We start from the raw sequence: 26,112 nt of genomic DNA, 5'->3' as shown, positions 1-26,112 counted from the left end.
CATCTGACTGGGCATCAGAGGCTCCACTCGGGGAGTTCAGGTCAACCCAGGGGGAAAATAGGCATCCCCAAGGTGTGCTGAGGAGGTCAGTCATTCGCTGCCAGGTGGGAAGCAGTGAATGGCAGGCGTGCACACTACCTCAGGGACACTCTCCCTTGGGAAACCTGGAAGGATGACCCCCACAAGCTCAGACGGTGTTTCTCATTTAATTGAAACAGAGACAGGGTACTCGCACAAAAAAGGGAGAAGTCAAAGTGAACAATGGTGCAGAGGCTGTATGTGTCATGAATGCACACACATGCTTGTGCACACACGTGTTCCATATGCGTGTGTGCACACCTACTGTCTGTAGCACTGCAGGCAGATGGGAGGGAGCTGCAGGGAGACAGTAGCAGAGGCTAGACCTCCTCTCCCTCAGGACCACCTCTTGGGGCTGCCCGCCTGTGGCTCTGCTACCCAGCCTCTCTGAATATCTTTGTTAGTCTCTAATTCAGACTCTTCCCTCTGCTTCCCTTCCTGTTTCCCTCTCTCTCAGCCTCTTCCCTTTACCTCCCTTTCTGCCTCCTTCGCTCTATCGCTTTCTTTACTTCGCTCTTGTTTTTTTTATTTATTTATTTTTGTTTGTTTTTTTGAGACAGGTTTTCTCTGTGTAGCTTTGTGCCTTTCCTGGAGCTCACTTGGTAGCCCAGGCTGGCCTCGAACTCACAGTGCTCTGCCTCCCGAGTGCTGGGATTAAAGGCGTGCGCCACCACCGTCCCTTCACTCTTGATCCTCTCTTTACCTCCTTCTCCTTCCCCACCCCAGGAATAGCAGGAGAGTCAGTAGGTTTTGATACATAACAGCATCCCCACAGCAGCAATTTCCTCCTCCAGAAAGGCTGGGCTATCCAAGGAGCTAGAATAGTTGGACTCGCTGAATCCCAACCTGGAGCTTGGAGTTCATGACCTTGATCAGCCAATCCGTGTACCTGGAGACCCTGGTGTACACCCCAATGTGGCCGACAGCTGCACAGCCCTCCCCCCAGCTGACCACACCAGTCAGGTACCACGTGCCACGGTAGTGTGTGGCGTGGGGGCCGCCGCTGTCTCCCTTGCAGGCATCCTTAGTGCCGTCCATGTAGCCAGCGCAGAACATGTTCTCTGTGATTTGGGGGGTGTCGGGACTGTGCTTGGCATGCTCCAGGCAGTCCTGAGTCATCATCCGGGGCACTTCGACAGCCATGAGCTCCAGGGCTGTGGCGCCTCGGTCCAGCAGCTGACCCCAGCCACTCACCCTTGAGAAGCGGATTCTGGACAGGGTCATCTCAGAGAAGGCCCTTTCAGGCAGACACAGGGGCACCACGTGGTCAGTGAAGGTCACAGGCCGGTGGAGGCGGAGAAGGGCAATGTCGTGGTCGATCTTGCCTCGGACGTACTTGTCAGGGAATACGACCTGGATCACCCGCCGGACTTGCTCAGTCCCGTCCCTCTCACTGAAGTCATGCTCACCTGAGAGGAAGCCAGCCGTACCTCTCATGGTACATATCCTACCATGTGTGGTCTTATCCCCACACAGAATTTTTGCTTGTCTTGGCCCTCTGGCCTAGAGCATATGGACAGGGCTGTGGCCACTTCAGCCTCTGGTATCTGGAGAATTTGTATCCTCTACAGGGTCCCAGGGAAAGCCAGCACCAGGGCCCTGCTGCATTTATGGATGGAAGGTTGTGAATGGGCTGAACCTGGGGCCTGGGTACTGAGGGGGAGTGAGGAGTGGATGGACCCAGGTTCATGAGAGGGGCAGGGTGGAAAAAGCAACCCCAAACCTCCCCCTATTCCCTGAGGGGGGGGTGGGGAGGAGCCCAGAGGACAAAGTGGGTCAGCTCCAGTGTGGCTCTCCTTGGAGATGTCATCTGGTCAGGGAGGCTGATGGGCCATGGAGCCTCAGCCCCTGAGCCATGCTTAGTTTGAAAATGCCCAGGGACAGGTCATACCTACCCATCACCACCGTGATGTTCCTCCAGCTCGGGATGCTATCGAAACAGTGGGCTGCAGACACTATCCATGTGGTGTCCAATAGGATGGCCCCACACAGCAATGCCCCACTGCTTTTCAACACAGCCTGGGCAGGGGCACAACGACACAGAAAGTCACACTGTTGTTATGGTCTCCTTGCCTCCAGGAAGCAGATGGCTTGACAAGATTCCTGCCTGCCCAACAGGGCCTCTGGGGATTTAGAGCAGCCCTGGATCTGGTGGCTCTGGTAGACAACGGGGATGCTAGATGATGGGATGTGTGTGCAGGTCCTCACGTGACCCACCTGAGCATGCATGTGCACGTGCATGAGTGTGAGCGAGTGAGCGTGCGAGTGTGCGTGCGTGCGTGCGTGTGTGCCTGTGTGTGTGTGTATGTGTGTGTGTGTGTGTGTGTGTGTGTGTGTGTGTGTGTGTGTACACCTTGGGATGTGGGTGGGGTGGAGGCCCATGTTCCTTATGTGTAAACATGACCCAATTCAAAACTTCCACACTCCGGGGTACAAACCCTGAAGCCAGGGAGGCAGAGATAGAGAAGCGGGGTCTGCACAGGACCGGGGGCCTTACCTGCCACGGACACTCCCCTTTGGGGCACACCTTGCCTCCCACAATCCGGCCTTGGGGGCCGCTGGAATTTCTTTTTTCCAGAACAGGTATTTTTCCACACGGATACTCAACTGTATGAAACAGAAGACAGGAAGGGGGTGTGTGCCGAGGTGAAGGTGCGTGTGGGAAGAGGTTCAGAAGCAGGGGGCCCCTGCTAGGGACGGTGGGAGGCCGCAGGGCAGAGCAGATGGGTGCTTCCCTCTGGGTGGGCAGGGAGGCCTATTGCAGCCTCTGGGAGAGGAGACAGACATTGGTTTAGGGAAAACTGAGGTCCCACTTTCTAGGGCCGCAGTCTGGCAGGTCTTCCTAGGGTAGACCTATTACTCGGATTTGGTAAGTGATGGATGGTCTGTGTGAAAATGAACAGAAGGATGCACTGTTTTGACCTCGCTCATCCTTCCTCCCATACTGCAAAGTCCTTGGGTAAGAAAGAAGATTTAGTTGTGGGGTCCGCTGACCTTCCAGTTTCACGGACCAGGCTGAGTCCATCCTCTCCTGAGGAAGCCGGGGCCTTTGGAAATAGAGCTTCAATAGTCTCATTATGGGGAACGTTTGTTTCCCTTCAATAGTCTCATTACAGAGCGAGGACTTTAAGGCATCTGGGGCTGAGGCTGGGGAGATGGCTCAGCAGTTAAGAGCATCGTCTACTACTCTTGCAGAGGACCCGAATTCGGTCCCCAGCCTCTATGTCAGGCAGCTCCCAGCAGTAACACAGTAACTTCAGGGGATCTGACACCCCCTGACCTCTGCAGACAGTGCACTCACAACACGTCCCCCAGCCACATGCATGTAATTTGTTATGACAAGTCATCTCACGCTCTTCCCGGTGCAGCAGTGGGCACATTGGACGGGTGTGTCTATGACTCCCAGGTGTGTCCCAGAGATGTCCAAATTGGGCATTAGAGGAGATGTAGGGCCTCATTTCCCTCCTGGCCTGCCTTCGATATTCAGGGCACGTGAGACAGTGCAGGATGCTGGCTCAGAGTTCTAAGCTAAGCGCTCCCCGGCAGGGTGCCCTTCAGCTCCCCATCTCCCACCTCTCAGCCGTTCAGTGTCTATCAGACACTGGCTTAGCAGGGGTCTGGCCTGATACGTCTTTGGGCTGATAACTTGCCACAGGCCAGCGAAGGTGACCGGCGCTTGGGCATGTGAGACAGCGCCAGCCCGTTTGTTACCTTTGGGTTTGCAGGACACCTCATCCGGCTGGAGCACATAGTCCTCGTGACAGGAGCAGGTGCGCTTGGTCCCCGGATGGTCAGTGCAGTACTGGTCACAGCCACCGTTTTCCTTTGCACAGATCAGCTGCTCATTCTTGTCTGAGGACGGGAGAAGACAGTCTGAGAGGCCTTTACAAGGCTGGTGGGTCAGCCACCATGGTAGTTGCTTTTGTCCCCTTGGGAGGCGGTGTGTGGCTGCAGATGACCGAGGCTGAACTTGGTGTCACCTGCCCTGTGGACTGAGCTGGAGGGAGGAGACCTGGAGCTGGGAGTCACACATCTGAGCAATCCTGACGGTGGCGGTGGCGGCGGCGGCGGCCTCGGTGGCATTTGGAGGATGCTAGGCTGGGGTGTGGCGGCTTCCCCTTCCAAGAATCTAAGGAGATGCTGGGGAGGGTTCTGAAGGTAAGCAAATGCTTCCCGGGGACAGGGAAAACTCTCAACAGAACGGGAGACTGGCCCATGGAAGGGGCAAAGCGGGAAACTGTCCTAGGGCCAACCTTCAAGACCACGTGAGCCATCCAGGCCCTTGGTTCCAGCAGAGGCCACTGGCCCAGACAGAAGAGGGGCGTGGTCGGTTCTGCTGTGCAGCGCATGGGCATTAGAAGCTGGCTCAGCGTGTGAGCCCAGAGCGTCAGTATGGAGGCCTGTCCTGTGGCTCACAACCAGTGCTCACTGAGATGCACAGGCCTCTCAGGCCAGGGACCCTTTGTGAACCCCTTCTCTCCTTCCTGATGAGATCAGGAGGCATCCAACAACAAGAACCCGCTTGGGCAACAAGGAGCCCTTGGGCCGAAGAGAGGAGCCTTTTGCCCTGACTCAAGAGGCAGCCTTGGGAGATTCTCCGACCAGAATACTGCTGCTCGTCTGGGGCCTTGGGCCCCGGGAGGGGCTGGAGACAGGGCTTGCACATCTATATGACTGCACACCGAGGGCCGGGGTCAAATAAGGACTTGCTAGGTTGGTGATACTCCATAGTACTTTACATGCCATTCCAGATCACGGATCAAGGGCGGCCCGTGCGAGGCCACGGAAGAGCACACCTGGAAGCCTGCTTCGGGCCTCTTCTCCAATTTTGGTGAAACAAGATACTCGTGTGTCTTTCTGCAGCCAGGAGAGTCTATGAGGCCCACTAGGGGACGGACTGCTGGGGCCAGAATGCTAGTGATGGATAATTTGCTGTTTTAATGCTGAAGAAAGACTTCATACCTTCAAACCCGCGGGCAGAGGATGGTGTTTACCCGGCTGACTTGCCTGGTGGGGACAGAATCTGGACAGTGACACAGGGACCCTCCCTCAGCTCTCTCCAGACCGCCAGAATTCCCAGAGAGCCAAAAGGGAAACCGAGTCTGAGACCCCAAATCTTAGACTCATAAATCAAAGGCTCCCAGTTTGAAAAGAGAACTTAATGTCTCCTAGATGGATTTCCCACAGGGGCTGAGGCTGGATTGGACACCCCCCCTCTTCCTTGATGGGGCTGTACACCCTGGAACCAGGCGCTCAGGCCCCCCCCCTCCCCACTCCATCCATCTGTAAACTGAGGCAGGGAGCTGGTCTCACTCGTCTCACAGTTCCGGCCCTCAAAGTCTAGGAGGCAGAAGCAGATGTAAGCCTGGAGGTGGTCCTCGCAGGTGCCCCCGTTCTGGCACGGATTCGAGGCGCATTGGTCCCCATCTGTGGGTGAGTCAGCATTAGCGGGCTGCAGAGAAGGTCTCTGGGGGAGGGGCACAAGTAACTTCTCCCCTACTCACCAGTGTAAACAATCCAGAACTGCTTCTAGGGGGGAAGAAGAAGCCACATGAGGCACGTTCACGAGGAGTACCGTTAGCGTCCACGGAGGGGCCTTGGGAGCTAGGGGTGGGGCTCCTGACCAGGGCCTCTGTGAGGGGCTTGGGAAGACAGGTTTCCTTTGGAAATGAGGAGGGCGTATCCGAGGTTGATGTTTTTTTCTACGCCTTTTCTAGAGATATCTAAAGCCAAGACCCAGGTCAGAGCACCTGAGTTCTGACCCAGAGCTGACTTTCTCTAGCTGTGGCCTGGGACTCTAAGTGTCAGGGGCATCGTCCCAGGGGAGCCCTGGATTGAATAAAGAAGAAGAAGTGAGGTAGACAAGCACCAGCATCCACCGCTCCCTGCGTCCTGACTGGATGCATGGTGACTGGCTGCCTCCTGTCCTGCTCTCATGCCTTCCCTGCGTGCTAGGATGGACTTCCTCCTGAACCGTGAACCAAAATAAACCCGTCTTTCCTTCAGTGAGAAAAGCAACTCCTACGGGTTCCCTGTGTGAGGAGTCCCACGCGTGTGAGGACATTTGTGAAAGAGCTGGACTGTGAATGGGGGGTCTCTCCCTGTGTGACACCTCCTCCGGGTGTGTGAGGCATCCTGGGAGAATGAGGTGTTCTGTGGGTGTAAATTCTCCTGTACGCGTGAATTTCCTGTGTGAGGGCTTCTGAGTGTGAGGCCGCCTGTGAGTGTGAGGCCACCTGCGAGTGTGAGGCCCTCTGTGTGAGAACTCTTGTGTGAGAGAGAGATGTTCTGTGAGTGTGAGATGTGATTTGAGTCAAAGCTGGTGAGGGAAAAAAATCCCTCAGAGAATGAACAGGTCCTTCACATAGCTTGGGGATGTGACTGTGACTGACTACCTTTTCCAGAGATGAGGACAAAGGGAAATGGGATGAACCCAGTCTTCCCGACACACCCGTCCTAGGAAAATGTTAAAGGGAAATACTCAATAATGTTTAAATGTGCCTTGTCCACAAAATGAAACCGCAGGGCCAGGCAGAGTAGCGCAGACTTGTAATTCCAGGAATTGGGAGGCAGAGGCAGGGAGATGGAGGGTGGAGGCCAGCCTGGGCTACATAGCAAGACCTTGTCTCAACAAACTAAAACAAACAAACAGATCACATCAGAAGCGAAGACAGAGCTGTGCACATGGCCGAGTGTGGTGGAGGGAGCCACAGTGTTGTCACATGTTTCCAGAGGAGCTGCCTACTGCAGGGACATCAGTGAGGAGTGTGTGTGTGCGTGTGCGTGTGCACGAGTGTGTGTGCGTGCACGTGTGTGCACTGCATGTGTGCGTGTGCGTGTGTGTGCGTGTGCGTGTGTGCGTGTGCGTGAGTGTGCGTGAGTGTGCGTGAGCGTGCGTGAGCGTGCGTGTGTGCGTGAGTGTGTGCACGTGTTTGCGTGTGCGTGAGTGTGTGTGCGTGAGTGTGCGTGAGTGTGCGTGAGCGTGCGTGTGTGCGTGAGTGTGTGCACGTGTTTGCGTGTGCGTGAGTGTGTGTGTGTGTGCGTGTGTGTGCATGTGCATACGTGTGTGGCCAGCCCTTCCTGGGAGGGCAATCTTTCCTTCTCAGGTCAACTTCAACTTCTGGGGCAGCCCTGGATCCCTAGGGAATAAGGGATTTTCCTTTAAGAAAACAGACATATCAGGTGTGCTTCAGGAGGGTTTGTTGTTGTTATTGTAAAAATTTGTATGCTGAGAGTAGAAGCCTGTGTGTTTCAGGGTTCCTATGTGTACTGAGCGAAAACTACCACAGAAATGGGGAGACAGGTTCAGAGATAGAGGTGTGACCCTCACAATCCCCAGCTCACTTCCTGCCAGTCTCAGGGCTACACAGGAGCCGGCACCCGGGGTGAGGGCACTCACTGTCCTCTCGGTGCTCTTGAAGATCTCCTGGGCCTCCTCAAAGGAGCACTTCTCCTCCAGGCACTCTCTCTCCAGGGAGCCCGGCCAAAGCTCCTCCATGAAGGAGTTGGCACGCCGTTGCCTGTGCAGGACACTGTGTGCTTCCTCCTGGGTTATGAAAACTGAGAAACAGAAGGTCCCATGCAGTACTGGCGGCTTTCCTCAAGCTGCTCAGAAGCCACCCGTACTGGATCCTCCACACCCACACTGGATCCTCCACACCCACACTGGATCCTCGACACCCGCACTGGATCTCCACACCCGCACTGGATCCTCCACACCCACACTGGATCCTCCACATCAGCACTGGATCCTCCACACCCGCACTGGATCCTCCACACCCACACTGGATCCTCGACACCCGCACTGGATCTCCACACCCGCACTGGATCCTCCACACCCACACTGGATCCTCCACATCAGCACTGGATCCTCCACACCCGCACTGGATCCTCCACACCCACACTGGATCCTCGACACCCGCACTGGATCCTCCACACCCGCACTGGATCCTCCACACCCACACTGGATCCTCCACACCCACACTGGATCCTCCACACCCGCACTGGATCCTCCACACCCGCACTGGATCTCCACACCCGCACTGGATCCTCCACACCCACACTGGATCCTCCACACCCACACTGGATCCTTCACACCTGCACTGGATCCTCCACACCTGCACTGGATCCTCCACACCTGCACTGGATCCTCCACACCTGCACTGGATCCTCCACATCAGCACTGGATCCTCCACACCTACACTAGATCCTCCACACCTACCTACACTGGATCCTCCACATCAGCACTGGATCCTCCACACCCACACTGGATCCTCCACATCCACACTGGATCCTCCATACCCACACTGGATTCTCCACACTTACACTGGATCTCCACACCCACACTGGATCCTCCCCACCAGCACTGGATCCTCCACACCCACACTGGATCCTCCATACCCATATTGGATCCTCCATACCAGTACTGGATCCTCCACACCCACACTGGACTTTTCACATCAGCACTGGATCCTCCACACCTGCACTGGATCCTCCACACCTGCACTGGATCCTCCACACCTGCACTGGATCCTCCACACCCACATTGGATCCTCCACACCCACACTGGACTTTCCACACCACCACTGGATTCTCCACACCACCACTGGATCCTCCACACCCACAGTGGATCCTCCCAGAGAGTGAAGGAAACCACACACACTAGATCTCTCAGTGATGGACACAGTCGTATCCATCTCCCTCAGTGACTGAACAACCTACCCACTTTAATCTTTTTCTATTCTGGGGTAGGAACCAAAGAGTTCCTGTCCATCTCAAGGAATGGAAGGCCGTAGGTTGGTTCCTTCAATGGCATACCCTCTTCTACGGGCTGCAGGTCACAGAGAATGACAGCTCCCGGCTCAGCTGAATTTAAACTGGGTGGGTTTTCACTGATGGTTGGTGACAGATAACACAGCACCGCTTACATGGAAGTGTATGGTGATACATGCATTAGATGAAATGAAAACTTACCATATGCACGTGGTTTTGACCTGCTTACTATCTCCTTCAGGGATTTACAATGAGAAAACAGTTGGAGGGCATACAAAAACTCACTAAGTGATGTATTGGTGGGAATAGTCGGGGGCTGCCAGTCTCCTGTGCTGTCAGTGAACACAGGCTTAAGACGTGACATCCAGCAAAAGGGAGACAGTAAACCACACGTTGTGAAACCCCCTTCTGTGTACACAGGAGAATGTGTGCACGAACACTCTTTAAATTCTTCGTCCATTCCCACATCTGTGTCCCCTGTGTTGTGTCCCAAGTCAGTTCAGGAACCTCAAGTCATACAGGCCTGGGGCTTCAGATCTTATGAGAACATATCACCAGCCCTGGGTGCCATGGTCACACCTGCCTCAACTGGGCCTCCTGGGCCTGTGATTTGCTACATTGGAGATGTTCCATTAGGTCCCAGCACCAGATCCAGCCTTCCCAACACAGCCCTGCCTGCCAGCGATCCTGACAGAAACTAGGTGACCAGTGCTCCCCACCTGGCTTCGGAAAAGCAAAGGTTTGGTAAAGGCTGCCACGATAGTTTGGACATGCTGAATTTGAGGATTCTTTGGGACACCCCAATGGACATGGGGTCTGAACCCCAGACATGAATGTGGGGGGAGGGGATGAGGGTTTTAAGTAACCTAAAATTAGTCAGGAGTGGAAACCAAGTATGAAGATGAGACCCTGAAAGTCCCCATAAGACAACTACGCTACATGAACTGTGTGCCTGGGATGTCCATGAGAGGGGCAGCCATGGGAAGGCGTCTACCTGGGGTCGGAAGAGAGAAGACAAGAAGAGAGACAGTTAGGGAAGAGTCAAAAGCAGCCAGTGTATTCAAGAAGAGGGTAAAGGAGATGGGGACACAGGTCTTCCCTATGCAGAGGTGGCACATTTAAGGAAGGAAAACCCCTATGGGCATTGCTGGGAGGGATTGGCATTAGGTAGGGCTAAAAGGGTGGCTCTGGTCACTGGGAGGATGCTGGCGTACCCAAAAGGAGGGTCCTCTGGGAGGACGAGAATGGAAGTCAGATGCATCATCTTGGGAAGGGACAGTGAGAGGGAAGAGGAAGGGCTGAGGACCACTGTGTCTTTCTCACGTTGGAGAGTCTTTCGTAAGTGGTGTTCCTCGAGACTCGGTCTGGTTTGGAAAGGAAGGATGGGGATGCTGGCAAACATAGCCAGTCAAGGACCTTCACCAGGCAGAGGAAGACCCGTCTGTCACCAGCCACTGGACACAGACAGCTTGATCAGGCTGAGCTCACGGTGAGCCCTTAGGAGAAGGCAAGCTTGCTTCCATAAACCTCCTAGGGCTCCAAAGCACACCTGATCCCAAGGTCCCCATCCAGCTGCAGAGTGTCTGGGAAAGCTGGGGACATCTGGGAAAGCCATCGCTGCCCTGCTACCACTCAGCTCCACGGGAGAACAATCCGCTGTAGTCCCCACTGGCCATAGATTTTCAAGGGGACAGTACTAGCTGGACCACCCATGTCACTGTGCATCGGAACATTAGTGGCACCCTCTCTTCCTGTATGTGAGGCCCTGCAACTTTCCGCGAATGTTCTCAAACTCTCTCCCCTGAGGCCTCAGAGCTGTGTGTGTGTGTGTGTGTGTGTGTGTGTGTGTGTGTGTGTGCATTTAAATGAGGAACTATGGCTATGACCATAGGGCCAAGACTGAGCAAGCCCCGTAGCTCAATGTCCTGTGGCTGTCCTGACATGTTGGACCTCTGGCCCCAGAGCTGTGCACGGAGTGGCCTCCAGGGTCCAACTTCACAGGCTTCACTGTCCATAGGGGGACAGTAAAGCTCCCTACTTCTTAAAGAGTCTTTGGAAAACAATTCCCAAAGCTCCCGCCCCCTATGAAGAACAGCCTATCTCCTGGTGGTAAACATCCAGACTCTATTTGCTTTTGGCAGGGACATACATCAGATGGAGCCGCCTGTGAGGGGATGCCTGTTGATGTCCCAGCCGCGGCTGCAAACAGCTTGGCTTCTCCACTCACCCAGTCCACAGAGTAGCCCTCCCCGGACAGACAGGACTTCCGTACCTACAGCTCCCAGGGGTCCCTGAAGCTGGAGCAGAAAGCAACACAGTATCAGCCCAAGAGGAACCATGATGAGACTGTGGCTTCCTGCTGAGGCTTGTCCAGATGCTGCTGGGAGGGCAAAGGGCAGCGGGGCGGAGAGGGGGGTGGAGAAAGCGAGAGCATAGGCGGGAAGTGGTGTGAGGCTGGCTGGAGGGTGGCATGCATGTCTCCAGCAGCTGTCCGGGAGAAGAGGGACCCTATGGCAGGCAAAGCGCAGACCGGAGGTGGGACAGACGGACGTCCAACACAGTGATGACGCTGTAAAGGACAGAATGCTGGGTATGGCCCTAAGACCTGGAAAAGGCCTGCAGGGGAGGCCTGGGCCGTGCAGCTCACACTTGCACACTTGTGCCCCTGCACACCCTCTTCACACTTATGTACCATCCCTATGCATGCTACACTCACCCACCTGCACATACGTGACCCTGTACAGATACTCCCTCACTCCACAAGGAACAAGAATCTTAGGAGTGGTCCTAAGTAAGAGCAGAGCTTAAAGATGCCCTGGGAAGGTTGTGGACCAGTGGTGATGATGTTAAACCAATCGGAAGTTTAAGAGCTAGAGAGCTGCCCCGAATCCTAAAGATGACAACTGTATCACTTCCGTTTTCTCTGGACCTGTGCCTTGCTTTGCGGGTTAGTCTTGAGGACTCTTTTGCTAATAATGGGTGATGCTAAAATGCTCCTGGGTTTTCTAGTTACGGACAGTTACACGACCCATGTCCTTTTCCTCTGTGCCATTCCCTAGTGTTTCTAGTAAATGATCCCAGTAGTGGGACCCCACCCCCACCCCCCCACCCCCCGTGCCTGTCCTCTCTCTTCTACTCCTGCCAGGATGAGGATTTTTAAGACATCTAGAAATGGAGAGAGTTTGCTTTAAAGATTGTTAGACATGCTTTACCAGGTTAAAAACTGGCAATTTTTTAAAAAGCATATCCTGGTATGATAACCATGATAAAGAAATGGTCAATAAAATTTTTGTACATCTATGAAGCTGCTGACTTACACGACTGAGTTTAACGTGGTAAACTATAGCAGCGTTTTTCTGATTTTGCACCCACCATACTTCAACGACATGGACACGTTTACTTGATTAGAATATGTGGGTCTTTTTTACCAACACAGGCCATTGTTCTTGGTTGCCCACCGTAACTAGATGATTGCTGAAGATACACCATACTTTGCTGGCAGCGTATAGAAAAATCAAACTGGAACTGACCTGGAAACTTCCTCCTTGATGGCTAGTTTTCACAGTCCTGGAGGTACCCACCAGGAGAAATAGCCATCAGCTGTTCCACCCATCAGTGGACCCTGCACGTTAGGACAGTGACCTGCCAGGTAAATGAGCCTATGTAATAGTGGCATGACTGTTACGGGGTAACCTACTCTTCTCTGATCTGGGTTTGAGGCCGGCTCCGCAGGAAGGAATTCCTGTCTGGTACTGTAAACCTGGCCAGAAAATAAAACAGACAAAACCAAAAACCCATGGCTTTGGAGGTTATTGGCGCTATGGTGTGTGTGTGTGTGTGTGTGTGTGTGTGTGTGCGCACTGCTACTGTTGTGTTGTTAAACCAACATGTTGTCACACTGTCTCCTAAATAGCTTCTTGTTTTTTCTATAAATTATAGTTTTTCTGTTTTTCAATGATCAAGGTTTTGATTTTTTTGTTTTTATTTTATTCCCTCAAGGTAGTAATTTCTTCTTTGTACTTTGAGTTTTACTGATTGTATTTGTTATCTTACTCAAGTGGGTAACTCTATAACTCTGTCATGGTAGATTGAGGGTGGGTACAATTCCAGTCACGATTCAGCGGCAGCCCTCATGTGCTGAGGTTTAGCTATCTGTTCAGCTCTAGGGAGCAGAGTTTTGGTGACATCAGAGTAGTGGCTACAGACTTCCAAACACCCTTAACAACGGCCTATTTCATTGTTTTGTGTGTGTCGTGTGTGTGCTGAACACGGCGTCATTTTCTGTTTGATGGACAGGCATCAGTGTCTATGACAGTAACATCCGGGCTTGCTGTCTGCACTGTGGGCATGACTACTGGCGTACAAGTTTGTGATCACCTCCTGGTGCCTTACACTCGAACCGCCCTGAATTTCATCTCTGTTATTAGCATTGCTGTGTCAGAGTTCTTCTGTGTTCATTCGGGCTAATCTTCTTGCTTTCATTTTCAGTCATTAATTTAAATTTTACACACGGTTCAGGGTCTCCTCCAGCCCCTCTCTGAAGCCTAGCCTGCTTGGAGCTTGCTGCCCGACACATCAATCAGGACACGAGTCACACTGTGCGTCAGACATGTCGGGATCCATCTCTTCATTATACTTTTGTGTTTTCTGCTCACCATTCTTCCCCCATGTATCCACCCTTCTTTTTCTCACAGATAAATAAACCTCCTTCATTTTCTAACTTTTCAGCGAAGAGTGTCGAGTGTGATATTATTACTCTGTAACGTCTCTGCTGCACGTCTCTGGTCCCCTTCACGTTTTTTCGAAATTATATCCTGGTACTACTTTAACATCATCACTGTCTGATAAAATAAAACAGACATCATAACATACTTGGTGCCCGCATGTCCTCTATATCCTGCCACCTCCTGCCTCGTTTCTCACCCTTGCCATATGGGCATTCGTGACCATCACCACGTGCCGGTGTGCTGGGGGCCCAGTGCCTTTGCCAACACGGGGGACAGCAGGAGTGGCTGGCCAGTATCTAAACTTCATCCGTACAATAAAGACTTCTGACTTTAAGTGTTCATTTGTATCAGCAGTAGAAAGTAAAAGCAACCATGAATGAAGCCGTGACATTGTTTGGTTTTTTGAGATAGGGTCTCACTGTGTAACTCTGACTGGCCTGGAACGCTCTATGTAGACCAGGCTGGCCTCAAACTCAGAGAGCCACCTGCCTCTGTCTCTGCATCTGCAGTATTGGGATTAAGGCGTGCCACATGCCTGGCAAACGTGACAGTTTGAAGTGTCTGTATGAGGATGAGAGCATAAAAGGGGGTGGCATTTTTCAAACAGGCTGGACAGATTACATTCCATGATTCTTCCCACATAACATATACACCAGAAATGCTACAGAATCTTTGTACGTTTTTTATTTTGTTACCATTCTCTGAAGGTGTGGCCAGTAATGGCTCTGCAAGCCATAGGGTGGGGGGAGGAGGGCATTTTACCTGGACATACAGTGGTGAACGAGCCTCGGTGGCCTCCCATGGCAGCGGGGTGAGGAGACAGGGAGGGACCGTAAAGTGACAGATGTTCGGTGGCATGAGGCCATAAATACATCCTTTACACCCAGACCATATGTACACACGTGAACATATATATATATATATATATACATACATACATATAAAAATATCGGCCCTACCAGGCACAGAACGTTTCCAAAGAACAGAATTTGTTTCTCAGACACACACAGAAAGGGGGGAAAAAACGATGGTTTTCATGGCAATTCTGCCGTGACTTGAATGAAGGCTGCAGGTCCCCCGTGAGCTGGGGGAGGGGAAGCGGGGCCTGCCCTGACATGGAGAGGCAGCCGGTGCCCATGTTGCTGAGGATGGCTGACAGCATGGATTTTTACATCTTCTTTAAAAATAATAAAAATATCCTAATTTAATGACATTCTTTTAAAAAATGGAGAGTCTCCCTCTTATTGTAGAAAAGAAGGTTAATATTTTAAATTATACTTTACATTTCTTGTGAAAACAAAACCTATGCAGATGTGAGACTCTCAGTATTTCTGACTGTTTCTGGTGGAGGAGACGTCCGCTGACTTGCCGGGCCTTGCTTCACCTGGGACCGATGTGTTCCAGGGAGTGCCAGGTCTCAGTGAGAGTGCCCCCGAAATCATTTAGTTGTATAAACAACATGCTTCGATGTAAACCCCAGTAACAAAAAATAGTTTTATATCAAATACAGTATCAAATTGTCATTTCATGTAAACACAGTGATTCTTGGTAAAGATTTGAGGCCAGAGTACCACAAAAAAAATGGCCGTGGGATTAATCCCTGTTTTAAAAAAAAAATCAAAAACTTATAAAAGACAAGAGTCCCTTGATCCCCTCCTGGGCTGTTGGTAGCAAACTGTCCACTCCTGTTAGAAGTACTTCCTTGGGATAATGTTCCCATAGAGAGCACCAGAGAGGTCAGGACACCTTGGAGAGGCTGCCCAGCAGGGTCTGTTGGCTGCCCAAACATGAGAAGGGGCCTCTCCCACATTCTGCACAGGGGTCCTCCTGACCCATAGCCCCTCCTCTGTCCACTCTGGAGTTTGGAAAGTAGCTTTGGTGGTGGACTGTGGCCTCCTGGCTTCTGCACATGCAATGGAGTCGTGGTGCCAGGGCCCCAGTGTCGTCTGAAGCCCGCGGCAGATCGGGTCCTCCTGTCCAGATGTCTCGGAGCGCCATCCCCTCCCACACTAAGCAAGCCCAAGCAAAAGAAAACTTAGAGATCTGCATGCTGGTCTACTGCACGGTGGCCTGGAGCGCCTGCCCCAGAGGCCTGGCCACTATCCCTGGAGCTCGGAGAAGGGGGTGGGGCAGCCCTCGCTGCAGCTGGAGGAGGTGCTCAGCACGGCTGACCCTGGGCTGGAGTCTGCGGGAAACCAGTGGAGACAGACTTCGGCTCTGGCCCTTTCCTCTGCACACCTAGAAGCCTCTGCCTTTAGACAGGCTCCGGGCTGAGGATCTTGGCAGGCTCGGGGCACAGCTGGCGCGCACAGTAGGTCTTACCTGAGCTGCTCAGACACTGAGCCGAGCTGGATTTGCCCAGGAGGGTGGACAGACTGCTGGCTGGCACCCATCCCTCCTTGCTGCTGGTCAGGTCCCGGACATACCTGGAAGGGGAATTCAGTGTCTGTAAGGTGCCCCATGCCTGCAACCTGTGGCTGGTGTCTCCGAGGTGGGCACGCGGACACACCTGAGGTGGGGACATACAGAGATATGTCTGAGGTGGGATCACGCAGGTCATGTTATGTCTGAGGTGGGATCACACAGGGGCATGTCAAAAGTAGGACCACACAGATCATGGATGTCTGAGGTGGGATCACTCATGGTCATGTATGTCTGAGGTGATATCACACAGGTCATGTATGTCTGAGGTGGGATCACGCAGGTCATGTTCGTCTGAGGTGGGATCACACAGGTCATGTATGTCTGAGGTGGGCTCATACAGGGGCATGTCAAAAGTAGGACCACACAGATCATGTTATGTCAAAAGTGGGATCACACAGGTCATGTATGTCTGAGGTGGGATCACACAGGTCATGTATGTCTGAGGTGGGATCACACAGGTCATGTATGTCTGAGATGGGATCACTCATGGTCATGTATGTCTGAGGTGGGCTCACACAGGAGCATGTCAAAAGTAGGATCACACAGATCATGTTATGTCGGAGGTGGGATTACACAGATCATGTTATGACTGAGGTGGGATCACACAGTGTTGGAGGTGGGATCACACAGATCATGTTATGGCTGAGGTGGGATCACACAGATCATGTTATGTTGGAGGTGGGATCACACAGGTCATGTATGTCTGAAGCAGGATCACACAGATCATGTTATGTCTGAAGCAGGATTACACAGATCATGTTATGACTGAGGTGGGATCACTCATGGTCATGTATGTTGGAGGTGGGATTACACAGATCATGTTATGTCTGAGGTGGGATCACACAGGTCATGTATGTCTGAGGTGGGATCACACAGGTCATGTATGTCGGAGGTGGGATCACACAGGTCATGTCTGAGGAGGGATCACACAGAGGCATGTTGAGGGGAGAGAGCTCACTGCCGTCTTACCAGAGGCCCTCGGCGCCCTCTTCCACAACCTCCACCATGTCTCCGGTCCTCATGGCAAGCGTGTCAGGGCCCTCCTTCTCGTCATCCATCACCACCGTGTATTTACCCGGAACCTGAGGACGATGAGGGACAAGGCCGAGGTTTCAGCGTGTCAGCACTCGCTGCCTCCCAGGGCCAGCACGCCAACGACACTTCTACCCGCTCTCTCCTGTGTGGTGCCAGCTACACACCAGCAGCAGTGCCCACGTCAGAGCTGGCTTCCGAGGGCCAGCGGGGGGCGGGGGCAGTGCTGTGCTGAGGTCCTGCCATTTGTGGAGGTTTGCTGAGGTTTCTGGCTTAAACCAGAAAGGCTCCTAGTGTTGGGGGATGGTACAACGCATACTGTGACCGTGTTAAAGATAAAAATGGATGCGCCAACGTGTCCACAGCACCGCATGTCTTTACGGGCGCCTGATCTCCTTGCTAATTTCCAAGCCAGTATGGGTACCGCTTTAGGAAAGCGTGGTTAGGACATTCTACCAATGTGAGGTGTGGGCTGCCCCCTTAAAGAGGGGTGAAGCATGCTTGAGCTCTAGGCAGGTGGGCACACAGTTCCGTAGGACTATGGGTAGTGGATTGTGATCCAAGTGAGCGCTGTGTATTTCTGGATGAAGAGCAGTGACCGCAAAGGAGGGCCCGGGCCAAGGTGGATTTTCTAGACTATTTCCTCTTCGTGGGACACAGGGCCCACCCTGAGCCCCGCCCCCAGGGAGGCCAATGTTACCAGCTTCCCAGGGCCCAGTCCACCGTCTTCTTCTGCATCAGAGGAATTGATGAGCTCCTCGGCACTGGACCAGCCTCCGTCTTCTTCAGGGGCCTCCAGTGAGTGGGACGTTTTGCTCCAACCTAGGAGAAACAGCTTCCTGTGAGGCCCACAGCCAGGATGCAGTCACCGTTGCCCAAGTGTGTTCCATATGAGGTCCACAGATCCCCTGGAATGCTTAGCTGCGGGACTCGGAACCTGAGCCTATTACCTTCCTAGGTTCATCGGACTGTGTTGCATGTGACGGCTCTCTGTCTTTGTTGGAATCACCTGCTTAAGACTCTCCACTGGTTCCTTCTATACTGTTATAAAATGCTGGGTACATTCTGCTGTGACTGCACAGTGCAGGGAAATGGGGTGTGAGCGTATCTGCCTCCATCTGCTGGGCTACTCTAAGGGGTAAGATGAGGCCCAGAGCTGCCCTGGACATCTATACGTTCTTCAGGTCCCCAGCCCTACCAATCCCGTCTACTTGGACTCTATAGCAAACCCTGTGAAGGGAAGGTGTCTTCAGCTAAAACTGTGATAGCTAACACCCACTTTGCTGGCCGGAAAACAATTTCCAGCAAGAAGGACCAAATAAATCCCCGACCTGTGAGATGCACACGGCTGTGGTTCTCACTGGACAGGTTAGCAGGAGGATGTCAAGCCGCGTGTGGGTAACCTAGCAACCAGTCCTGCCATCCGGCGAATCCACTGGATTGGCCAGTGGCCCCACATTTCCAAATACTTCATTCCTCTCTCCCCTGCTATATGCTCCAAAGGGTAGCATCAGTATCTCCCTTTTTGGAGAGATGGAGATGACCAACTCCTATTAAGTAATTCCCTCAGACAGTACTAGGGTGGGGTCACTACCCTGTCCTTCCTGTCACCATGGGACACCAGAGAACACATCAACACACAAAGAAGCATAGCAAGGAAAGCCAGCCTGCTTATTGGATCTCAGATACACCCGGTGTCATATTGTACCAGGTGCTGGTGCAGTGTGGGGGTGTGATGGAATCACAGGAGAGCCCCCCCCCCCATAAAATCAGGGTGACAAAGAGGCCTGTTAGCGCTGCAGCCCCTCCCATGGCTGAGCACGCCCAGAGCCAGCGATGAAAACCCTTTGCTAAAGAACATTGGGAAGGCTCTTCTGTCTTCCGAGGGAACTTGTGGGCCTAGACACTCCCCAGGTACCAACTGTGCAGACTCAGGGCCCACCTGACTATGGCAGGACTAGCTATAGCCCCTCTGACCTACCTCCCTGAGGCCTGACTTCAGAGCCTGGGGACAGCTGTGTGCTTGGAGAGTGTCACACTAGGCTTGCAGATGTAAGAACTGCGTTCTAGGGGTTTCCGACTACAATCATATCCTTCTTGCTCCAAGCACGTGTGCAGGCAGCCTGAGCCTGACTTCCTCCCCCACCCCCACCCATCATGTTGCTACAAAGCCCACATGGGGGCCTCTCAAAGTCTAAGGACAGTTGGAGCAGATGAAAACTCCCAAGTACAAAAACCTCCACCATCAAAGACCACACCGTTGGTCGCAAACTATATAGAAATCTTTGCCTTCCTTAGTGTATCTATGAGAGACTTCCAGCAGCTCACGCTTTGGCAACTACCATCAGTCACAAGTGTCTGTTGACCCAGGGTAGCACTGGATCATGCTGCTGCTGCAGCTGCTGGACAGTATTAACAGGAAGCCCAACATGCTGGTCTAGCAGTGTCCAGGTACCAGGTGTGGGACAAGGACACAAAGGGATTTAGAAGGCTGATAGCCTCAAATTAGCTGGCATCACTCTTTCTGGGGATTCTGGAGACGGCATGAGAATGTTAGCCAATTGCCTTATACATCTATCAGTTCTTTTTTTTTTTCCTTCCAGGTGTGGGCTGCATCTGTACTACAGAAGGCAGAAAGGAAGGAAGGGGATGACTGGCCCTCATCTGCCACCTGGCCATCTTCTCTGCAACCCAGAAGGCTGCACTGTGGCCACTCAGACTCCAGGGAAGAGATACTGGCAGAGACAAAGGCACTAAGCGGGAAGAAGGTGGGAACAGCACCTGGCAGAGCCACAGTTATGCCTGTCATCTTCAAACACCATGTCCCGTGGGGGGAAATCTCGGGGTTCTAGGTAACGCGTGGAAAGGGCTGCATGGATAAAAGCAAACCTCCACAGGAGGTCTTAAGATGGAAAATAACTCCTGAGCAACTGGGAGCGCAGCATCAGCGAGCTGGGCATCTCTCTATCCATCCGTGAACTCTCGGCAGCTGCTGGCCTCCGAGGGTTGCGTTTGGGTAATCGAAGGTAACAGGGACCCAAGGCCCAGAGTGGAGCTGAACTCCGGTGGCCCATATGAGTGGCCATCTGCCTGCTGCGAAGACCTGATCCTTCTGCTTGTTTCCACCCAGAATAGTTGGGCCAGCTGGTGACTCGGGGGGAGGGTGCTGGTTCCGTGACCCTTTGAACAGGGCACCTTTAGCTACACTAGTACTGAGAAATAAATCTCAGTGTAAATGCTGGTCAGCCAAGCTGGGCCTGAGCCTCTCTGCTTGCCAACCACGGGCCAGGCGGACAGCAGGAACGTGGCCTCTTCCAGCACCTGTCACCCGGCATCAAGCTGCGAACCATCAGTTACTGCTCCTGGCTTGTCTGATCTATTTGCTTTCGTCCTAGGTGCCCTGCACAGCCACAGACAGCGTGCCCGACTGGGGTTCAGGGGCTGCCGCGCTACCTCGCAAACCAAAGGGGGTCGGGTCGCTCTTGACTTCATGCCGCTTGGCTTTTTTGTCAGGACTGGTCGGAGAGGCTGCAGGAAGAGGAAGAGGCAAAAACACAACAGTAGAGAGAAAGCAGAGGAGGCGTCAAGTGAGTGGAGGAGGCAGATGAAATGTCTGTGAGATGAAATGACTCGGGGATCGCGCAGGGAAGCGGGGAGGCCCGGAGAGCGGAGCTGGTAGACGGTGGCCCTAGCCGTCAGTCATCTTCTTAGGGGCTGCCCTCAGCTCTGCTTTAGAAAGAATGCCGGAAGAGAGCAAGCGTTTCTTTCACTCAAATCTGAAGCCGACTAAGAATGATAAACTGGGAAGCCCTCTAATTCTTTGGACCCGTGCCCGTCACTTGGGAGAGCTGGAGTATTGGAAGGGAGCACTGTGCAGAGCCAAGGCATGCCAGGGCTGTCCCAAGCTTTGGTCACCAAGGGGCATCCCCAGGTGACAAAGCTATTTCAGCTCTCAGTTCGAAGGTTCTTTTGCCGCTGTTCGGCACTCAGCACTCCAGAGTTCAAGGCGGCAAGAAAGGCGGAGGCCTGCAGAGCCAATGGGAAAATGCGAGGTGAGGCGGAAGGGGCGGGGACGGGGGCGGGGACAGGGCGGGGCCGGGGGAGAAGGGGTCAGGCCGGAAAAGTGGTGGGTTAACAGCTGCAGTTTTTAGCAGGCCACACTCGCAAAGCTGCCTCTCTCTGTATCCAAAAGGCACCCCTAAAAGATAACGTCGGGCATCTGCGTCTACACGGCGTCAGTGGGCAAGAATGATAGGGTGGGAAATGTGCTTGTGTGGCTGCGTGTGGCGCCGGAGGTCGCCACACAAAGACGGTGTGTGGAAGGCAGTTGCGGGGTACCGCCTCTTTACCTTTCTGACCTTTGAGGTTAGCCAAGCCCTGCAGCGTGAAGCGCTTTCTGGAAAGCGCAGAGCTTTCAGAGGTAGAACTAGGGACCGCATCGTCTAGGAGGGAGGAGAGACAGAATGCAGAGACAGCATCTGGGAGGGAGGTTGACAGGGTGCAGAGGGCCCTGGCCATGGCCCTATGCTGGGGGGGGGGGTTGGTGGGCAGAGAGAAGCTGCACATTTTAGGGTGCACCAGATGGAGGCACACACTGACCAAGAATGAGGGGGGTCTTCTACTGCGAGGTCAGGGTGCTGGAGCGATCCTGAGCTCTCCCATGCCAGATGGTGGACATTCCATGAGCAGCGCCTAAATGGGCCACACTGCAGTTGACACTCACCTTTGCCCTTCTCGGGGGGCTTTGGCAATGACGACGAGCTCACATATCCTTCCAGGCTCAGTGGGTCTGTCTTCCTGTCTTCAAGCTTCTTGACATTTCTTGAGTTCCCTCCTTTTGTGGGGCTGAGGGCACCAGGGACCGATAGAGGAACAGTATGTTGGTTAATTTCTCAGGGCTGTCTGGGGACCGTGGGCACTGAGACATCGTGGCTCCTAGACTGTCTTCCAGGCACCTCCCTCACTCAAAGTTGGTGACCAACCGTCACCAGGCTGTACCCTCGGCACGCTGACTACCGTGAGCAGTGATCCACAAACAGGACGTTGTGAGGCAGGGGACGTGCTGAGGGAAGCAGGGTGGGAGACCAAACCCTTGGGCCTGACGTTCAGGCATAAGTCACCGACCCAGAACCCCTAGATGACGCTGGAGAGCCTTGTGCAAATTCATCTCAGTGACACAGTGAACGCTGTGCGTGTGCAGGAGCCCTGCTGTTCCCTCGTGTCTTTGGAGACAGTTTTCCCTGTGTTGCTTTAGTAGATCCCTTCGCCCCGCTGTCCCGTGTGCTAGGACTACAGCGTGCCCCACCTGCTTCCTAGGCTTCTGACGCATACACTGACATGCTCACCTGGTGCTGGATGGCGCGGGCAAAGGAAGGCTGTGAGACTGCTCCAGGGCTCTGTGTTGGCTGGCCTCTGTGGGAGGACAAAGGACCGCGGCACATCGTTTGTCAGCGGGAACTGAGCACCGCTGCGCTCACAGGCTAAAGGCTCTCGGGCAGCTGACCATGGCTGGCACGCGAGAAAACAGACAAAAGGCAGAGGGAGCCTCACCACGGCAGGCCTGGAGCTGGCTGGTCAGAACCTTCCGAATCTCATTCACCCACGCCGCTTTTATCTCAGGAGTCGGTGCCTGTCCCCAAAGAGAGATGGGAGTTGGTGACCAGAAGAACATGCCGCGGGTTCCCATAGACACCCCCAAGGGGACTCCTAGGAATCCACAGACCCCTGGGTGTGAGGGTCAGAAGAAGCTGGTGGTGGTGGGAATGTCCCTCTGTGGGTCTCATAACCCTGCAGCTCAGGACTGGCTGCAAAAGGCCGAGGGGTTTATGTTTATGTTTATGCAGGTGCCCAGGGGCACGGCAGAGAGGGCCAGTGACTAGCAGGAAGGCCAGCTCTGCTGCTGCTGCTGGTGTGCTGGGCTAACTGCACACGTGGCTCGGCCTGCAGAACAGGTATCCTGGGAGTGCCCTCTATTTGACCTTGTTTTAGGTGATAGGCACAACAGCGAGTCTCACGCTCACACCAGATGAGTGTGACCAGCCCAAGAGCATCACCTGAGGCCATGACTGCTATCCTGCATTAGTAAAATGGTCTGATGTTCAGCCTGGGTATCACTGCTAGGACAGCTGAGGGGCCCCAGCCTTGATTCAGCTCTGTGAGGTCTTCTGGGCTGGGTATAAAACTCGAAGGCACACTGGGGCTGTGACACTACCATGGCCACTGTGTGCTGGCCAGCTGTCAAGTCTTCTGTGACTCCGAGGGCAAGTGAAAGGCCCAGCCAGGTTGGGCTAGGACCTTCATGGAGTACTTAGGTTCTTGCCAGGGTCTCATGGAGAGGATGTTATCCCAAGAGTCTATTTTGTAGCTCCTGCCTCTCTCCCACTGGCCAATAAGGAGAGGTATGCCATACACTCCACCAGAGAGCCGGACTGTGTGGACAAAGCTCTCTGGGGCTATCAAGAGGCGTGGGAGCCACAGCCATTTCTGGTAGTACCTGTCTATCACCTGATGTGCACTTGCCCCCAATTCCATGCTGGGCCCAGCACATTCTGTGACCCGACCCAGGGAAGTATCATAGTATGACAGCCCCTGCCTCTGGGGGATGAACCTCGTGAAGACTGTTGACCTGGTTCTCACTGGAAGTCTCTCCCTGGCCACCCTGAAGAGGCCCAAGGGCTCCCTGGGCTCCTGGATTGCAGGGCAAGTGAGTGGCTCTACCTGGATGATGTAAACCTCCTCTCTTGCATTGTACCAGATCTCGAACTTCTTGGCGTCACCCTTCACGTTCTCTGTGATGCCAACCGCTGTCATCTGGAGGTACAGAAACAGAGACACGCATCAGCGTGCCCGGCGGAGCCATGCATCCTATTCAGCGATGATGGAAACTGATGGGGCATTTGGAGGTGGGGGTTAAGGGCTAAGGATGGTGGGAGCCCCAACGCCCCCTTCCATGGGTAGCAGCTGGGTGTCTGGTAACCCTTTGTGTTAGATTGAAGCTTGTTACACACAAAGTGGTGACTTATTTCCTCCCCTCCGGTTGCTGGCCGAGTCACTCACATTCAAGGACTGCTTGTAGCTGTAGGAAGGAGCCTTCTCATACCCCTCCCCGTTTTCCTCCCTCTTCTTGCAGAAGAGGACAGCCTTCTCGTGCAGAAACAGGTGCCGCTGCATGGGCTTGAACCTGGCCAGCTCCTTCACCTTGGTGTGGCCCTTCTTGTGGTCTGTCCACACACTGAAGGAACCTTGCATCAGCAGCTTCCCCAGGTCACTGAGGTTTCCCTGGAACACAGGACACATGTCGGGGCACGCAAAGCGGGTGAAACGTGGGTGGGCTGGGGTTCCGGTGCACACTGGAAAGACTACTACACACGGTAGGGTTCTCCTGGCAGGACATTCTGGAAGGGACACATCTCGGGAGGTGACGAAAGATCAGTTGGCTGCAGGGGTGGGGTGAGAGAGGAGGCATGGCCTGGAGGAGCCGTGGGACACTGCTATGGTGGAGAGGGGACAGCACCAGAACCCTAAGGCACAGTGGACCTCAGGCAATGACATATCCCCACAGGCCTGTCCGTGGAATAGGTTGTCACCACCAACACACGAGTTTATGATGGAGGAGGCTGGGGGTGGGGTGGGTGTTTAGGGGATATGAGCTTCACACTCAATTTTAGTAAATATAAAACTGTTAGAAATAAAGTATAGTCATTTAAAAAAACCTGAAAATGAATGCTAAATGGACATTCAGAGAAACAAAGCCCTTCTATGCTGACTCGAGGTGGGGCCTACACAGAGAAATCTACTCCAGGCAGCCACTTGACATTAGCCCCTGGACCACACACCGTATCACAGAAAACACAGGGGCCCACCTGCTGTCCAGGAAGTAGACAGAAGGGAAGAGTTTTGGGGGTGTACCCCTGTTGGAGAGGCCTCACGCTCCTGGGGGAACAGTCGTGGCCTGCTCCACATATGGACAAGCTCCGGACTCAGAACCTGGGGCTGCCCTAGGCCCTGGGCCACGTGTGTCCACTTCCGGACTCAGAGAGCTTGGAAGTGTTGATAGGATCGCTCCTATCCATTTGCTCCTGAGACAAGGACCAAGACAGGACAAAGGACATGGTATCCTTGGCACCACGGTGCCACTGTGGGGCCTTACATCATAGCCAGTGATGGCGATGAGGTGCATGGAGTCGTTCACCGCCTTGAGGATGCCCAGGATGGAGCTCAGCGCCTCTTGCAGGTCCTCGGCCCCCTCACAGTTCTTGCTGTATTTCAACATTTCCTGAGGGGGAGCACAAGACGGTGCAGTTACACACCAAGATCTTCCCTCTCCACCCCCAGGAGCAGCTGACGGCTGCACAGATTCAGACTCCAAGTGGGGTCCCTGGAATCCTGGTGTGGCGCCCGGACAGACACCAGCACACCAACCACAAGAACCCACTTAAAAAACACAAGTCTGGGCTGGAGAGATAGCTCAGTGGTTAAGAGCACCGGCTGCTCTTCCAGAGGTCCTGAGGTCAACTCCCAGCAACCACATGGTGGCTCACAACCATCTGTAATGAGATCTGGCGCCCTCTTCTGGCCTGCAGGCATACATGCAGGCAGAACACTGTATACATAATAAATAAATAAATAAATCTAAAAACAAAAAAAACCACACAAATCCTCCTCGACACCAGGATGACAGATGGGCAGCTGGGTTCTGCAGCACAGGAGCTGCCGGACTGGCCGCTTATCACACTTATCACACTTATGTGCACACTTATCCCACTTGCCTCCCGCTGTCGCCACGGCCCTGCTAAAGGCACAGTGCTACGACCCCTTTCCTGCCCTGCTGCACTGCGCAAACTCCAAGACAGAGACCCCTCACTCCCACCGTGCCAGGGACGGACAGGACAGACAGGGCTCTCATCCTCCCCCTGGAGAGGCCGCAGGCTCCTGGGATAGCTGGCCGTCTCTACGCCCCTGGCCCTCTACAATGGCCAGCACACAGGAGGCCTGCACAAACGGTTGGACGAATCAGGGCCACAGCAAGGTGGAGGATCAGTGGCTCGGTGAAGAAGAGCTGGGCTGGGCCCTGGGCCCC

General features: G+C 53.7%; 2 protein-coding genes across 17 annotated transcripts in view; both read right to left on the bottom strand.

Annotated features, from left to right (window-relative positions):
- Positions 1 to 187: 187 nt before the first annotated feature.
- F7 (coagulation factor VII) lies at positions 188 to 11,308 on the bottom strand. The gene is made up of 8 exons (XM_028881275.2): positions 11,123 to 11,308; positions 7,478 to 7,638; positions 5,583 to 5,607; positions 5,392 to 5,505; positions 3,790 to 3,930; positions 2,576 to 2,685; positions 1,974 to 2,097; positions 188 to 1,487 (listed from the first exon to the last, which is right to left on the bottom strand). The coding sequence occupies exons 1-8, from the start codon at positions 11,187 to 11,189 to the stop codon at positions 895 to 897; spliced, it is 1,335 nt and encodes a 444-aa protein (XP_028737108.1). The 5' UTR covers positions 11,190 to 11,308; the 3' UTR covers positions 188 to 894.
- A 2,935-nt stretch (positions 11,309 to 14,243) lies between these two features.
- The window catches only part of Mcf2l (MCF.2 cell line derived transforming sequence like), a 154,034-nt gene continuing 142,165 nt past the window's right edge, over positions 14,244 to 26,112 (bottom strand). For 10 of the 16 annotated variants that reach the window (XM_028881276.2, XM_028881282.2, XM_028881280.2 and 7 more), the window contains 12 exons: positions 25,183 to 25,308; positions 24,090 to 24,311; positions 23,751 to 23,843; positions 22,584 to 22,662; positions 22,379 to 22,445; positions 21,757 to 21,878; positions 21,383 to 21,475; positions 20,487 to 20,561; positions 17,734 to 17,855; positions 16,971 to 17,083; positions 15,900 to 16,003; positions 14,244 to 15,762 (listed from right to left, as the gene is read on the bottom strand). In XM_028881276.2, coding sequence (XP_028737109.1) covers positions 15,677 to 15,762; positions 15,900 to 16,003; positions 16,971 to 17,083; positions 17,734 to 17,855; positions 20,487 to 20,561; positions 21,383 to 21,475; positions 21,757 to 21,878; positions 22,379 to 22,445; positions 22,584 to 22,662; positions 23,751 to 23,843; positions 24,090 to 24,311; positions 25,183 to 25,308 — 1,302 coding nt within the window. In that variant the 3' untranslated portion in view covers positions 14,244 to 15,676. Of the gene's footprint in view, positions 16,004 to 16,970; positions 17,084 to 17,733; positions 17,856 to 20,486; positions 20,562 to 21,382; positions 21,476 to 21,756; positions 21,879 to 22,378; positions 22,446 to 22,583; positions 22,663 to 23,750; positions 23,844 to 24,089; positions 24,312 to 25,182; positions 25,309 to 26,112 lie in introns of all 16 variants that reach the window. The other 6 variants (XM_037211591.1, XM_037211596.1, XM_037211592.1 and 3 more) reach the window with 3 other exon arrangements.

This window comes from Peromyscus leucopus, chromosome 17, assembly GCF_004664715.2.
Source record: "Peromyscus leucopus breed LL Stock chromosome 17, UCI_PerLeu_2.1, whole genome shotgun sequence".
In the NCBI taxonomy this organism is placed as follows: domain Eukaryota; kingdom Metazoa; phylum Chordata; class Mammalia; order Rodentia; family Cricetidae; genus Peromyscus; species Peromyscus leucopus.
This window is presented reverse-complemented; position numbering and strand designations above follow the sequence as displayed.

Excerpts from the sequence above, each read along its gene's own strand:
- F7 (XM_028881275.2), bottom strand. The coding sequence starts at position 11,189 with ATGGTTCCTCTTGGGCTGATACTGTGTTGCTTTCTGCTCCAGCTTCAG. Across the intron at positions 5,608-7,477 it reads TCAAGAGCACCGAGAGGACA|AAGCAGTTCTGGATTGTTTA; the intron begins GTGAGTGCCCTC and ends CTTCCCCCCTAG. Across the intron at positions 2,098-2,575 it reads AAGGGGAGTGTCCGTGGCAG|GCTGTGTTGAAAAGCAGTGG; the intron begins GTAAGGCCCCCG and ends GCCCCTGCCCAG.